Below are 15,839 nucleotides of genomic sequence, written 5' to 3'. Positions count from 1 at the left end.
TGGTCAAATTTAAGCTGGGAGGTACCGGTAGCGTCTGCCAGCAACACTGAGCACAGACCTACTTTGTCTGGACAGGAGATGAAGAGTGTGCTTCTGCAGACAGCCTCTGGAACACCACCAGAGCTTATTTATCACTTAATTGATTGCTGTCTACCGGTATATGCAAAGAGTTGAGATCATGATACATTTATATATATATTTATAGTGTCAAAATATGAACATTTGAAAAAATGACCTGGCCACCAAATCTGTTATAGATGTCCTATCCTCTGAGTCTGATCTGATCTGAAGATACGAGACAACTTGGCAAACACACATTTGGTGTTTACAGCTACAGAATGTCCAGAGTTCAGGTTTTCTAGCTGATCAAAGATTTTTTCAGTGTAATCTATTAGCATATTTATGTTTATATTAGTGTATAATCACCTGAAACTACGAAACGTTTTCGTTAGCTTAGCAGGGGCCCTTCCTATCTACATATGGACAAACCTAAATCCTGGCACTTTTTCGCGTTGTTATGGCACCTGACAGCAACCGTAGCTCCTACACTCTTGGAATGGGAAAAGTATTCAGTTGGTTGCAATCTGCAGCTTCACCACTAGATGCCACTAAATCCTACATACTGTATCGTCAACAGAACTGGACTGTGAAGACATGTTTAGCTGTTGACAGCATTGCTTGGGAGAGTACCAACAAGTAGTTGTGTCTTTCTACTTAGAGAAGTTACTTCATCCATGAGAAACAAAATGCTGACACCCAGAGAAAATAACAGCAACACAGGAAGGTTAAAAGTACATAAAATGTTATGTTTATTATAACTGATAGCATTTTCCTTTTTTAAATTGAAATAGAAAGCATTCTATACAGCGTCAGGCAGGACATCTTTTTAATGACGTTTTAAAGTTTTATTGATTTTTTTTTTCTTTACATTTTTTTAAACTCTTCTCAGAAAATCAGGGCAGGGCGTGAAGCATCATCACGCATATAGACCATTGGAGAGTCCTGTGAAGTCTGGGGCTATAATCAGTGCATTTATTGCATTGCAAAGCAGACATCAAAAAAGAAATTAGTGCAATATCTTCTTTTCTATCCACACAAAGGAGGAAGTCTTGATGTTCTAAGGCGTTATATTTCAATGTTCGTATTGCATACAGAATACAAGACCAAAAGAAAGTCACAAAATCATAACGGTTGTAAAAATTGTGCTTCTTATACCCAAAGTAACCCCTTGATGTTTTTTTTGTTGTTGTTTATTAATATTTCAAATGATCATATTGGTCCGCTTTGAAAAAACATGGGAAGAACTAGCTTATAATGCGAGAAGACATGCAAGGCTTCTGAGTTCACAGAAGAGAAAGAAAACCAAAAAAAGCAAAACAAAAAATTCAATGTCCTGTGTGAGGAGAGACCCGTTGTTGGTTTTTATGTTGAGGGGAAAGAGCACACTGTGTCTTTCCTGTTGAGATGTGTTTACTCCGTGTGAGGTTTGGTCTCCTAATCGGACACCTTGGACAGTATTTCCCCTCTATAGAGGGGAGAACCCGTACCCTCTGGCTACATTAAGTTTTTTGTGGACATTCTTATCTCTCTTGCTATCTCTATTTTGCTATCTCTCTCTCTCTCTCTCTCTCTCTCTCTCTCTCTACGTCATCAGTGCATTTTTTTCAAATCAAGCAATCCTACACAATTTAGTGCAGTCCTTTAATCCTCTAATAGTCGATATCAAACTAGGTTGATGAGTGAAATGTCCTATATAACACTACTTAAATAACAAGAAGAAGAGGAAGAATAATCGATGCATTACTTAAGTACTGCAGAACTGTAGAAATAAACAATCAGATCTCATGCAACACTTGCATAGAAATTTTTTTTTTCTTCTATTTTTCAGTCATGCTGCGCTTTTTTTTCTCTCCAAAAAGTTACAGAACATCAGTGAGACAGTGGGACAGACCATACAGCCACAGTACAGGCATAACAGAGATCCTAGCTGACTTGGAGATCTGTGGAAGATAGTGCTCAATAAAACTGGTAGAGGTGCAGATGACTGTTCCATTATAGAGACCCATTCTTTTAGTTAATGTGTGGTTCAAGGCGTTTAGGTGTTGGCCAAATCCTGATGCAGAGTTTGTAATTTCGACATTGAAAGGTTAGTGCAGTGGAGTTGTAAACATGCATGCAACTGATCTGGATCAGATCGGGGGGTTTCGTATTTGTCCCCGCAGGCGAGAGCTGGGACTACAGCAAATTGGCTCACTGAGAAGATCTGGTTCAAGAGTGGATACATCTGTGGGTCACGGCCTCTCTAAATATCACTCCATCAACCTATTCAAGAGTATTTGCCTGAGGCGGAGAGAAATGGAAATGACTTGCATTGCAACACACCACATGGACAGATGAATAAAGAGCTGGAGTTAAGAGCTCTGACAGTTAATCCGCCTGATATGGAGTGGGTTTATGCAAAGATGCAGTGATTCCATACAGTGAAGATGCAGTGAATCCATACAGTGAGGACGTAGTGATTCAGTCAGTTAGAATGCAGTGATTCCATACAGTTACAATGCAGTGTTTCTATACAGTTAGAATGCAGTGATTCCATACAGTTAGAATGCAGTGATTCCATACAGTTAGAATGCATTGATTCCATACAGTTAGAATGCATTGATTCCATACAGTTAGAATGCATTGATTCCATACAGTTAGAATGCATTGATTCCATACAGTTAGAATGCAGTGTTTCCATACAGTTAGAATGCAGTGATTCCATACAGTTAGAATGTAGTGATTCCATACAGTTAGAATGTAGTGATTCCATACAGTTAGAATGCAGAGCAGATTTGTTGATGTAGTCTGCCTCTGAAGGACATGCTCAAGGTATACAGAACACGTGAATTAGTCATCATAATTTTTTTTGTCCAGTCTGCTTTTCAGTTAACCTCGATTTGAAGTCCTACTACCCTGAGAAAAGCAATGGTCTCTGAGGGACTGATCAACTTAACTAATCAATCAACTAATCAATTAAAAACCAGTAGGTGAACAGACAGGATAATGCATTAATGAGTAGAAAAAACGAAGCAAGCTTTTTTTTTTTACGAAGAGAACTGGTTACAAATTAAACGAACGAAGGCATGGAATGAGAGAAACTGTGACCTATGACCTTTGACCTATGCTGGGAATGTTCCGGAGGGACGAGCATGTACAGGTAGGTGTGTGTTTTTCACAGTCAAGAAATACTACCCCACACCTGCAAAAGGAATGGAGGGCGGAGATGTTAAGGCATGCAAGAGTAGATTCTCTCAGTCTGGAGTCTGTACTGTATGTGGTAAGTAGTGTGTGTGTTGAGTGATGGTGTGAGGAGTGTGATGGGGGGGGGGGGGGGGGGGGGGGGACACTGAGGGTGTGTATAAGGAGGCAGGCCTAGCTATCTTGGTGTCTGATTTACCCCCTCTACTGTGTCTGCAGAAACAACTTTTCTCTGAAATGTTTATGTCTTGAAGAATTCAAATGGCCAAGACAGGGTAACCTCAAGGGTCACCCCGATATTCAGGACCGGGGCCTGACACACCCGCGCAAAGGGTCCATCCATGTGTGTGGGGCGGGGATGGCCAACGGCTAACAGGCCAGCTAGGGGCAGCTAGGGGCAGCTAGGGGCAGCTAGGGGCAGCTATGATCCGAGTGGGCCCTTCCTCAGGCTGCCGGCCCTGATGCGCGGCTGAGAGGTGGGGGTCCCCTATAGGGGTGTTGTACTGGGGCTTTATGATAGATGGGGGTCCCCTATAGGGGTGTTGTACTGGGGCGTTATGATAGATAGGGGTCCCCTGTGGGGGTGTTGTACTGGGGCGTTATGATAGATAGGGGTCCCCTGTGGGGGTGTTGTACTGGGGCGTTATGATAGATAGGGGTCCCCTGTGGGGGTGTTGTACTGGGGCTTTATGATAGATGGGGGTCCCCTATAGGGGTGTTGTACTGGGGCTTCATGATAGATAGGGGTCCCCTGTGGGGGTGTTGTACTGGGGCGTTATGATAGATAGGGGTCCCCTGTGGGGGTGTTGTACTGGGGCTTTATGATAGATAGGGGTCCCCTGTGGGGGTGTTGTACTGGGGCGTTATGATAGATAGGGGTCCCCTATAGGGGTGTTGTACTGGGGCGTTATGATAGATAGGGGTCCCCTGTGGGGGTGTTGTACTGGGGCGTTATGATAGATAGGGGTCCCCTATAGGGGTGTTGTACTGGGGCGTTATGATAGATAGGGTTCCGCTGTGGGGGTGTTGTACTGGGGCGTTATGATAGATAGGGGTCCCCTATAGGGGTGTTGTACTGGGGCGTTATGATAGATAGGGGTCCCCTGTGGGGGTGTTGTACTGGGGCGTTATGATAGATAGGGGTCCCCTGTCGGGGTGTTGTACTGGGGCGTTATGTGTCTACCCATGTATCACTGTACACACCAGCACCCTCTGACCTGCTGGGGGGCTTCTGTAAAGGTCTTCATCAGACCTCAGCTACTGTATAAACAATCCTGGCTGTGTAAACATAGCAACATTTCCCGTCAAAAAAACAAACAAACAAACAAAAAAGACCAGGTACAATTGCATACGGACGAAAAAGTAAAAGAAAGGACTAAATAAGTATATTTATCATTATCAGGTGCCCATTCAATATTTACACAATATTTTGGATGCATCTCTATTGTCCCTTGGTAGGTAAAAAGTAGTACCCTAAGTTCTACCCTAAGTTTTCTCCTCGTACGTTCCCGTTCCCACCTTTTTGTGCAAATATAGTTCTAAATAATCAAATATGTTACACATGCAATGGAAAGATACAGAAAAATCTCTTGGAAGGGGTTTTAAGGCCAAGTCAACGATGTGCCCCACATTGGATCACCCTAAGCCTGAAGAAACTATAGGAACATTCAATTGTGTGATCAGTATGCTATGCTAACAGCAACAAGCAACTAATTAACTCATTTGCTTGCCTTTTTAAAGGAGAACCTGTTTCTTTAACACGCTTGGTCCAGTCACGAAACAAGCAGCCCTATTGATGTGTGTGAATTTGGATATCGGGCGGCCGCGATCGTACAATACATTTAGCTACTGTAATATAAAAAAAACAACAAAAACAAAGAAACGATTTTAGTTGAACTTTGACCCCTGATCCGCAGTGACCTCACCCTTAATATGAGCAGTCCCAGAATGCAACAGGGAGGGGAGGAGTCCAGGGGGGAAGCCCACTGTCTAAATGCCGACCACAAGTGTTAGCTATTCCACACGACGATCTGCTCATCTTTACGACATGTAAGCACTGCCCAATCAGTCACTAATCAGTCACTAACTAATCTCTAACACCTCAGCCATGGTCTCCAGTGTCTGTGCATCCAACTTGGCTTGTCATGTAGGAACCCCCTCAAGAACAACCTTTTGGGAAGAAGTACTTCCTGCCAAAATGGCGACCAGGACAAATGGGGGCTCTAGCTACTTCAGAGAGACTGTCCTCACCAAGAAGTATTTCCTACCAAAATGGCGACCAGGACAAATGGGGGCTCTAGCTACTTCAGAGAGACTGTCCTCACCAAGAAGTATTTCCTACCAAAATGGCGACCAGGACAAATGGGGGCTCTAGCTACTTCAGAGAGACTGTCCCCACCAATGCTGACTTGAGAACAGACGCACTGGTCTCACAAGTGTTTGTGGTGCAGCCCTGTGCAGCTGTGCTGCTGTGGTGAGGTGACGGGCTCCATTTTGTTTCTCTCCAGCGCATCCCTGTCCAAGTGCTGGAGCGTGTGTTCCTGAGCACTGAGACAACAGTGACCTACATACACACCATACGTGGTGTCAATCATCACAGACTAGCGATGCAAATGAGCACCGCGGCACGCAGCCCCGAGCTGCAGGAAGAGAAGAAGATACAGCTACGGGAAAAAAGGAAGACAGGCCCTCTGCTTTCTGTCACAAACCTGCGAGGGAAAAGGGCAAGTGCGAACCCCCATGCATCCATCCCCTCCAGCCAGGGTGCTGGCTACTGTAACTAATTACACAACAGCCTGTGGATCCCACGAATGTTCAGCTACGTTAACCCCCCCCCCCCCCCCCCCCCCACACCACCACCCTGTGCTAAATTCCAAAACAGTCAAAAACAGTTGAGAAATATCACATGGATACATGCCTCCTGTTCTTTTTCAGGACACCAAGAACGTCATGCTACATATCTGGGAACAACTGGAGGGCTCTGTGTGTTCAGACAATCGGCTGGTCCACAATACTCTCTCTGTCGGCTGAGGAACAGGCTTTACATCGCGTATGCACACCCAAAATAAAACTCCCCTAGTTTTTGGACTCCCGTGTTCCAACAACAGAATAAATTCCTGTCCAATACGTTTATTTAACGGACCTAAGCAACTTCGGCCTAGAACTGAAACGAAGACATAATGCTACACATCTAACTGTGCTCCCAGTACTTCTTGGGAAAAAAAGTGCTTTTCTCATTGCTCTCTCTCACACACTAGATTTGGCTCATTCAACTTCACCAGTTAAAGATGCAGTGTGGCGGATTCAAGAGGATCTATTAACAGAAATGGAGTACAGTATTCAAAATTGTGTTTTTTCCTTAATGTGTAATCACCTGTAACTGTAAATCGTTGTGTTTTTCGTTAGCTTAGACCAAGCCCTTCGTAACTACATGAGGAGTGAATGCTCTTCCAAGGAGTCGGCCATGTGGCGCTGCCATGTTTCTACGGTAGCCCAGGAGGGACAAACCAAAACACCGGCTTTAGAGAGGGCTTTTCATGATTGTGTGGCACCTGAGGACCACCGTAGGTTTTACAACATGCTTGGTAAGGGAGGGATATTCAGTCGATTACAATTCAGCGACCTCAGCACTAGATGCCACATCAATCCGACACACTGCACCTTTAAGGCGGCATATTTCCAATATAACCGACAACAAACGCGCTGTGGTGGAAGTGCTGGGTCCGGGCTAGAGGAAGTAGAAGTACATGCTATTGACCCATTTTCTGTCGTTTGTTACAGCTACCAAAGCCACAAATGAAAAGTAACAAATGTGGGGCTCGCTCTTTCTCACAGGCAGGCAGTGTTGGTGCTGCACCTGAGTGCAAGCACAGCCGAGAGACTCGGAGAGACGGGGAGGGAGGGGGAGAGGGAGCAGCCACCCAAGCCAGGCAGGCCAAAGGTGACTGGAGCTCGAAGGCTGCAGATGGTGTGCATGCTGGGAAGCTCTCCCCCTCTCCCTCTCTCTCTCTCGCTTTCTCTATCACAGAAACACACATTCACACACAAACACACCGGTCTGTTGCTACCATCTCCCCTCGCCTCCTCCTCTTCCTCCTCCTCCACCTCCTCCTCCTCAGTCTGTTGACTCAGTAGTTGTCCCTGGGCCAGGGTCGTGCCCGCTGGCGGTTGTGGCGCTGGTTGGGGCCCTCCTGGCTCGCCCCTCTCTCCAGCAGCCGGTCCTGGGACTCGTGGCCGTTGGCGCTGTGCACGGCCCCAGGGTGACTGCGGGGCGGGGGGTAAATGTCCCGGTACGCGTGGGAGTGGCGGGGGGGCTCGTACTCCTCTTCCTCCTCCTCCTCCTCCTCTTCTTCTTCTTCCTCTTCCTCATCCTCTTCCTCGCAGTCCTGGGGGTGCAGGCAGCGGGAGCCCTCTCCTCTCCGGCCGCGGGACAAGGAGTCGCTGGCCTCGTCGGAGGGCATGAGGCTGTCCTGCTCCCCCTGGTCCTCCTCATCTGCCCCCCCGGCACCCCCCGCCGGCAGCAGCTGCTGGTTCTGGTTCTGGGGGGGGAGGGGGGGAGAAGAGAGGAGGAGAGAAGGAGAGGAGAAGAGAGGAGGTGAGCAGAGGAGAGTTGAGAAGAGAAGAGAAGAGAAGAGAGGAGAGGAGAGGAGAGGAGAGGGGAGAAGAGAAGAGAAGAGAAGAGAAGAGAAGAGAAGAGAAGAGAAGAGAGGAGAGGAGAGGAGAGGAGAGGAGAGGAGAGGAGAGGAGAGGAGAGGAGGAGAAGAGAGGAGAGAAAAAGAGAGGAGCCAAGAAGATGGGAGCAGAGAAAAAAGAGAATGGAGGGGAGGGGAGGGGAGGGGAGAGCAGCAGGATGAAGACAGGGGAAGAGAGGGAGACAAGGAGGACAAGAGGAGAAGATTAAGGGGGAGAAGACACAAAAGAGGAGAAAAGGACAACCAAAATAAGAAATAATAATAACATAATAACTCTTCAAAATCCAGGGCAACTGGCTCAACTCAAGCTTTTTTTACTCCAAAGAAAAATGGCATGTCAACACACTAGGCATGGACAGACAGACAACACAGGCATGGAAAGACAGACAATAGGTATGGAAAGACACACAGTAGGTATGGAGGACAGACAGACTCTAGGCATGGACAGACAGACACTAGGCATGGACAGACAGACTCTAGGCATGGACAGACAGACACTAGGCATGGACAGACAGACACTAGGCATGAAGAACAGACAGACACTAGGCACTAGACATGGAAATAGAGACACTAGGCATGGAAAGACACAAATCCTGAGACAAATGACACAAGAAAATGCCACCAATGACACTGGGGACATTCAAAATGGCCGTTAGTTTGAAGTTAGAAGGGAGAAGGTCCACATGATCTGTTAGCAGGACATGGACTACCTACTATGAAAATATATTGATGAATAAAAATTGTAATTTTTTCCTCTGGAGCAAAAGACGATAAATCAGGTCCATGCTTTCTCTTTTTATCAGCTTTGTGCTTTCCAGAGACCTCAATGAAGGTTGCATTCAAGGGTTTATTAGAAAGGCATCGCATTCACAAAGCTCCTGTTGCACAGACTGCTAACGTGGTTAACATTGTATACTAGGACTTCTTTTTACAATAAATTACTACTATTTAAATGCTACTGCTATGCTTACAGACTATATATATACACATTCATAGTCTGTGCTAATAGACTATATATACATATATCACACATATACATATATATATATATATATAATATATATAAATATATATATATATATATATATATATATATATAAATGTACTGTATATGTCTGCTTTGTGAATTTCCTCTCATGCTGGATATGAGGACCTGGTGCAGGTAGAGGCACCACCTGGGCACAGACATGGTGCGGGTCAGTCAGGGTCAGGCGGCATGGGGGGGGAGGCGGGGTCATAGGTGAGCAGAGAGGATTCTGGGAATGTGTGAGGTGCCAATGCCAGTGCTCGTTAAAGGGTTTCATCGCTCGATGGAGTTAGAGGGAATTAAACCGCAAGGCCATTGATCTTATTCCATCTTGTTCCATCAGGTTTTTAGGTATGAGTGTGTGTGTGTGTGTGTGTGTGTGTGTGTGTGTGTGTGTGTGTGTGTGTGTGTGTGTGTGTGTAAGGAGGTTAAGGTTAGGAAGCGTTGAAGGGGGGTGGAGGTGGTGGGGTGGGGGGATGCACACTGCACGGTCCCTCTTACTCACCCCGTTTCGGTAAGCGATCATTCAATTAATTCCTGTGTTTCAGAGAACTGCAAAGACGCAACGCAGGCAATGAGTGGAGAGACAGCTGAGCGAGAGAGACACACTTACAAGACGCCAACACTAGATGGTGCTATAAACACGGAACAAGTCAGAGCGGTTGCTCCGGGAGAGGAGAGGAGGGAGGCAGTGGATAAGAGAAAAGGAGAGGAGGTGGCAGAGGGGACAAAAGATACAAACACAAGATACACACACACAAGATACACACACACGCAAGATACACACACACAAGATACACACACACGCAAGATACACACACGCAAGATACACACGCAAGATACACACACGCAAGATACACACACACACAAGATACACACACACGCAAGATACACACACGCAAGATACACACGCAAGATACACAAACGCAAGATACACACACAGAACCACAGTACCATCTTCACACATTAAACGGGAGGGAGAGTAGGGCTTTAACATACATAAGAAAAAGAGAAACTAGAAACTTCTCTTATAGATAACAGGTCAGAGGATAACTAGTGTGCAGGGGTGGTAGCAACAAATTCCTAATCGGAGGTGTTAGGAAACTACAGGGAATTTTCTATTGTTGTTTATGTCTCTATTGTTTTTTTCCATTACTTCAATATTCTAGTTAAATTACCAAGTTAAATTACCAAATGGATTGGAGATAAATGTCTGTATGCAGGTGAAGACATTTCTGCTCATCGATCAGAATGCAGCTGATTTCCACTGATACAGCTTATAATATCTAATTATAGATAAAAACCTTTCATTAAGGCAGCACATGAGAAAAAAGGAGATAATTATGATGAGACCAAAAACTCTGTCAAATAATTATGAACTAGTTATTTCGTACATCTGTTTATTCCCGTGCAGTATCATGGAAAGATCTCTTGCCCTAGATGTTGTGGGGTTCACTTACTCCGACATGTGTTGCTTGAGAATATACTGTATGCAAAAAAAACCTTTTTATTCAGAAAGGCGTTTCCTACATAAAAAAAAAAAACGTATTATTCTTTAAGCTATGCTTTTGTTATGAGCTGTTTTTAAACTATGTAGCACTCTGAAATTCTGTTTGAATGTAGAGTGCACTACAAATAAAATGAATTATTATTATTATTTATTTCTCCTCCATCTGTCTCTTTGAGACACCTCTGTGGCCCTAAATCTTGGTGCCCTGGGGAGATGGCTTTTATTTTTAGGGGAACACGAGCCTCTCTCCCAGGTCTCTTGTTTGTGTCCCGGACCCAGGCTGGCGTGATCGATGGGGACACTGGTGCACCCGCTCCTAACTAGGGCACTCCAGGAACCCGCTCTACCACGCTAGGGTAGGCTAGGCTAGGCTCAGTCATTAAGTCAGAAACAGCAGAGGAGACGTTCCTATTACCAACGACAGCATGTTCCGTGTGTTAGACCCTAGAATAAGACGTTAATTAACTGAGCAGGGCATCGATGTATCATGTTTTGTTTGATCTTGATCGTTCCATAACTGTTAAATTAATCTCTCCCAGAATATGGGCAGGCATTTGTGCGCTTATGTCACTGAGATCCCCTGAGAGAACAGACTGTAATGTCCTGGGAAGCATGTTGTTTACAACAATTCCAGGCTTTCCTAATTCCACGGGCCCCGAAGTACCTGCCTCTCCCTTCCTTTCACCTATCCCATAATATCTCACCTGAAGGCTAGAGATGGCCGAGGGCGGGGTCATCAGGTTTTGATCCAATAGAGGGTTGAGGGAGGCGGTGCCGGGCAGGTGAGTGGCACGCCAGTAGACATCCAGGTACTCAGCCAGGTGTTCACAGGCGTCCTCCAGCTGGTTCTCGTCCAGGATGACGTCGAACATCTCCTACCGGGGGAGGAGGGAGGGGAAAAGGGGGGGGGGGACAGGGTGGAGGTGGCGTGAAGGGGATGGAGTTAGAAGATATTCTCTGAAATATCTTGAGGGTGGGGGTCGGGGGGGAGGAGATGGTGGCAGGGGCGGCTGGTAGGAGGATGGCTGCATGGAGGAGCATGCAACATGGCGGACGTCAGAATGGGACTAACACAGGCATTCTACACACTTCCACAGGCATTCTACACACTTCCACAGGCATTCTACACACTTCCACAGGCATTCTACACACTTCCACAGGCATTCTACACACTTCCACAGGCATTCATAACTTCTACACACTTCCACAGGCATCCGCCTCTAGCACTGCATTCATAACTTCTACACACTTCCACAGGCATCTACACACTGCTACTGCCAAAAAACTGACGCATTCTGATTTTGTCTGCAGCGAAGCAATAAAATCTTAATTCATTGTTCCCCTGATGACTACCACACCCTATTCCTTGGGCTTCAAGACCAGCCTGAGCTTTCTGCTTTCTCATATCACATAATAAACATGTAGGTTACCAATACATACTGAAATCTAAATACTAACACACCCACACAGACACACACCCACAACAGTGACAGCAATTAAAAGAAGAAACCCCTATTAATATATTGTTTTACCTTTTACCTCTACTTAACCTATGCAATTTGTGGATATACACAGTACATTTTTTGTCTGTCTGTTACCCACACCTACGTGCCCGCATCTTTTTCCATATACCTTCTTTTTTCCCAGTGTAGTAACACAATTGCCATCCTCACAAACTAGTTATGTCATGATTTTATGCACAGTTTCACAGTGTAGAGTACTGACTACAACACAGGCACTCACACTTAGCCCTGGTCTTAATTGTTTGTGTGTGTGTGTGTGTGTGTGTGTATTTAAGGCCATTTCACACTGCCCCAACAAACACAGACAGATTTCACTGTGGTGTCCAGCACATTCGTGTGGTGAAAACAGCAGTTATTTTCTTCAAACATTCTAGACTCAACGGCCAACTATAGAATACTGAGAATATTGCTTTTTTTTCTGTAGTTTCTCAGGTTGCTGTGGAAACACACGAGGAGAGCAGAGATAGCCTAACTGGTGAACTCACAGGAGGGCATTGGGACAGCTTATGTGTGTGTGTGTGTGTGTGTGTGTGTGTGTGTGTGTGTGTGTGTGTGAGTGAGAGAGAGAGAGTGTGTGTGTGTGTGTGGATGAGTGAGAGAGAGAGACTGTGTGTGTGTGTGAACTCACAGGAGGGCATTGGGACAGCTTATCTCCAGCCATCATCTGGACGTTCAGGTGCTTGCTCTGGGACTTCCCCCGGGACTTAATCAGCCTCTGAAGAACCTGCATGGTGGAGAGTTACAAAGAGAGAGGGGGGGGGGAGAGAGAGAGAGAGAGAGAGAGAGAGAGAGAGAGAGAGAGAGAGAGAGAGAGAGCAGGCAGACAGATAAGGAGAGAGAAAGAGTAATTAGAGAGAGAGAGAGAGAGAGAGAGAGAGAGAGAATGAGAAAAGGATGTTGGTATTAGAGATGATAAGAGGAGAGGAAGACAAAGAAGAAGAGAAGAGCAAAAGAAAGGAAAAAAGGGGAAGGAAAGGGGGAAGAGAAGACAACAGAAGAGAATACAAGAGAAGAGAAGAGTAGAGAAGAGAAGAGAAGAGAAGAGAAGAGAAGAGAAGAGAAGAGAAGAGAAGAGAAGAGAAGAGAAGAGAAGAGAAGAGAAGAGAAGAGAAGAGAAGAGAAGAGAAGAGAAGAGAAGAGAAAAGAAAAGAAGGGAAGAGAAGAGAAGAGAAGAGAAGAGAAGAGAAGAGAAGAGAAGAGCAGAGAAGAGAAGAGAAGAGAAGAGAAGAGAAGAGAAGAGAAGAGAAGAGAAGAGAAAAGAAGGGAAGAGAAGGGAAGAGAAAAGAAAAGAAGGGAAGGGAAGGGAAGAGAAGGGAAGTGAAGGGAAGGGAAGGGAAGGGAAGAGAAGAGTGTGTTGTTGGTAGATGTTGGCAGTTGACAGATCTAAACAATGGCAAACCACCAGCAGTTGGAAACGGGTGTGGTATTTGTAGCCTACCTTTGGAGAGGACACTTTGACATACACAATGATTGGTGCCAGGGAGGTTTTGGCAAGTTGGGCCGGATGGTTGATGGTATCCGCGTCCAGAATTACCAGCTGGAGGGTTTTGGCCAACTCAAATATCCGCTCGATCTCGCTCTGTACCTCAGCTTCAGGCACAAACAGAACAGACAGAAAGATAAATGTCCTGATTTACCAATATTTCAGATGCACGCTGAAAATACAGCTCACTGGACTGGACCAAGCTGTAACCAATCACTGAGTAGATAGGCATGGGGTGAACCTCAGAACAAATAACAATCACTTGTGTGTGTCTGTATATACTGGGCTTCTATTATATCTATTCTACTGTGCCTACCAAAGACTATTATGTCTACTGTGCCTACCAAAGACTATTATGTCTACTGTGCCTACCAAAGACTATTATGTCTACTGTGCCTACCAAAGACTATTATGTCTACTGTGCCTACCAAAGACTATTATGTCTACTGTGCCTACCAAAGACTATTATGTCTACTGTGCCTACCAAAGACTATTATGTCTACTGTGCCTACCAAAGACTATTATGTCTACTGTGCCTACCAAAGACTATTATGTCTACTGTGCCTACCAAAGACTATTATGTCTACTGTGCCTACCAAAGACTATTATGTCTACTGTGCCTACCAAAGACTATTATGTCTACTGTGCCTACCAAAGACTATGCTGTCTGTGCACTGGATCTATACTGTGTCTCTACTGTGTGTGTACTGGATCTATACTGTCTCTCTACTGTATCTATACTGTGTGTGCACTGGATCTAAACTGTATCTATGCCATGTGTGCAATGGATCTAGACTGTATCTATACTGGATCTATACTGTGTGTGCACTGGATCTATAATGTGTGTGCACTGGATCTATACTGGATCTATACTGGAGCTATACTGTGTGTGCACTGGATCTATAATGTGTGTGCACTGGATCTATACTGGATCTATACTGTCTCTCTACTGTGTGTGTACTGGATCTATACTGTCTCTCTACTGTATCTATACTGTGTGTGCACTGGATCTAAACTGTATCTATGCCATGTGTGCACTGGATCTAGACTGTATCTATACTGGATCTATACTGGAGCTATACTGTGTGTGCACTGGATCTATAATGTGTGTGCACTGGATCTATACTGGATCTATAATGTGTGTGCACTGGATCTATACTGGATCTATACTGTATCTATACTGTGGGTCCACTGGATCTATACTGTATCTATACTGTGTCTATACAGTATGTAGTACAGTTCCTTTAAGCGTTCGCCCCACCTGGGAAGTGCCCCGAGTTCCTGCAGTGGAAAAGTGCCTTATAAAAGTTAGCGATATGTGATTCCAGTGAACCAGGTACATATGGCATTACGTAAACATAAGTCCGTCTTTCACAACAAGGGGAGATAATTAGGTGAGAGGTCAGGTTTGTTTAGCCCAGCACCGGTGCCTGCTGCCCTGGCTGTTCTGAGCTGCCAACAATGCTCTCACCTACCCCCCGCCTCCCCAACACACACTCTCTCTTTCTTTATGTGTGTGCGTGGGTGGGTATGTGTGTGTGTGTGTGTGGGGTGGGGATGTGTGAATGTTTGGAGGTGTGAGTGTATGTATTTTTTTATGTGTGTCTGTGTGTGTGCATGTATGTGTGTGTGTGGGTGGGTATGTGTGTGTGTGAGTGTGCGTCTGTGTGTGTTTGTAGGTGTGAGTGAATGTTTTTTGGTGTGTGCGTGTGCGTGTGCGTGTGCGTGTGCGTGTGCGTGTGCGTGTGCGTGTGCGTGTGCGTGTGTTTGTGTGTGCGTGCGTGCGTGCGTGTGCGCGTGCGCGTGCGCGTGTGCGTGCGCGTGTGTGTGTGTGTGTCTGTGATGGTGAACTCACTCACCCAAACTGGAGCGAGTGTTTGAGCGTTCCATGATGGGCCTCTTGTTGAGCACCGATCTCTTGGCCAGAGAAAGATCCGCTGTGACTCGCGTGATGGAGATCCTGGATGCCAGAACACACACACACACACACACACACACACACACACGCACACACACACACACACACACACACACACACACACACACACACACACACACACACACACACACACACACTCACACACACACACACACACACACACACACACACACACTTAGAAGGCACATGGCAGGGACACTGAGCAACACCACTTCAGCGCTCTAAAGAGCAGCCAGAACTACACATGGTAAATCACGGAAACAACATAAACAGTCTCATCTCACAGCAGCACACACACACACACACACACACACACACACACACACACACACACACACACACACAGAGTCACAGAGGCTCCCAAAGGCACCGCTCATCTCACCTTCCATCAAAGCGGTGTTTCAGGAAGTCAAACAGAGCTTTCTG

The 15,839-nt window shown here is 45.7% G+C and overlaps 1 protein-coding gene across 1 annotated transcript in view; it reads right to left on the bottom strand.

Annotated features, from left to right (window-relative positions):
* Window positions 1-7,367: 7,367 nt before the first annotated feature.
* Window positions 7,368-15,839, bottom strand: part of cacnb3a (calcium channel, voltage-dependent, beta 3a) — a gene marked incomplete at both ends in the record, with an annotated part of 34,118 nt that continues 25,646 nt past the window's right edge. Inside the window, 6 exons of the mRNA XM_080833126.1 lie at window positions 7,368-7,778; window positions 11,173-11,343; window positions 12,620-12,715; window positions 13,430-13,581; window positions 15,334-15,434; window positions 15,796-15,839. The exon at window positions 15,796-15,839 is cut by the window's right edge and continues 15 nt beyond it. Coding sequence (XP_080689252.1) covers window positions 7,368-7,778; window positions 11,173-11,343; window positions 12,620-12,715; window positions 13,430-13,581; window positions 15,334-15,434; window positions 15,796-15,839 — 975 coding nt within the window. The remainder of the gene's footprint in view (window positions 7,779-11,172; window positions 11,344-12,619; window positions 12,716-13,429; window positions 13,582-15,333; window positions 15,435-15,795) is intronic.

Source organism: Sprattus sprattus (genome assembly GCF_963457725.1).
Source record: "Sprattus sprattus genome assembly, chromosome: 2".
Taxonomy (NCBI): Eukaryota; Metazoa; Chordata; class Actinopteri; order Clupeiformes; family Clupeidae; genus Sprattus; species Sprattus sprattus.
This window is presented reverse-complemented; position numbering and strand designations above follow the sequence as displayed.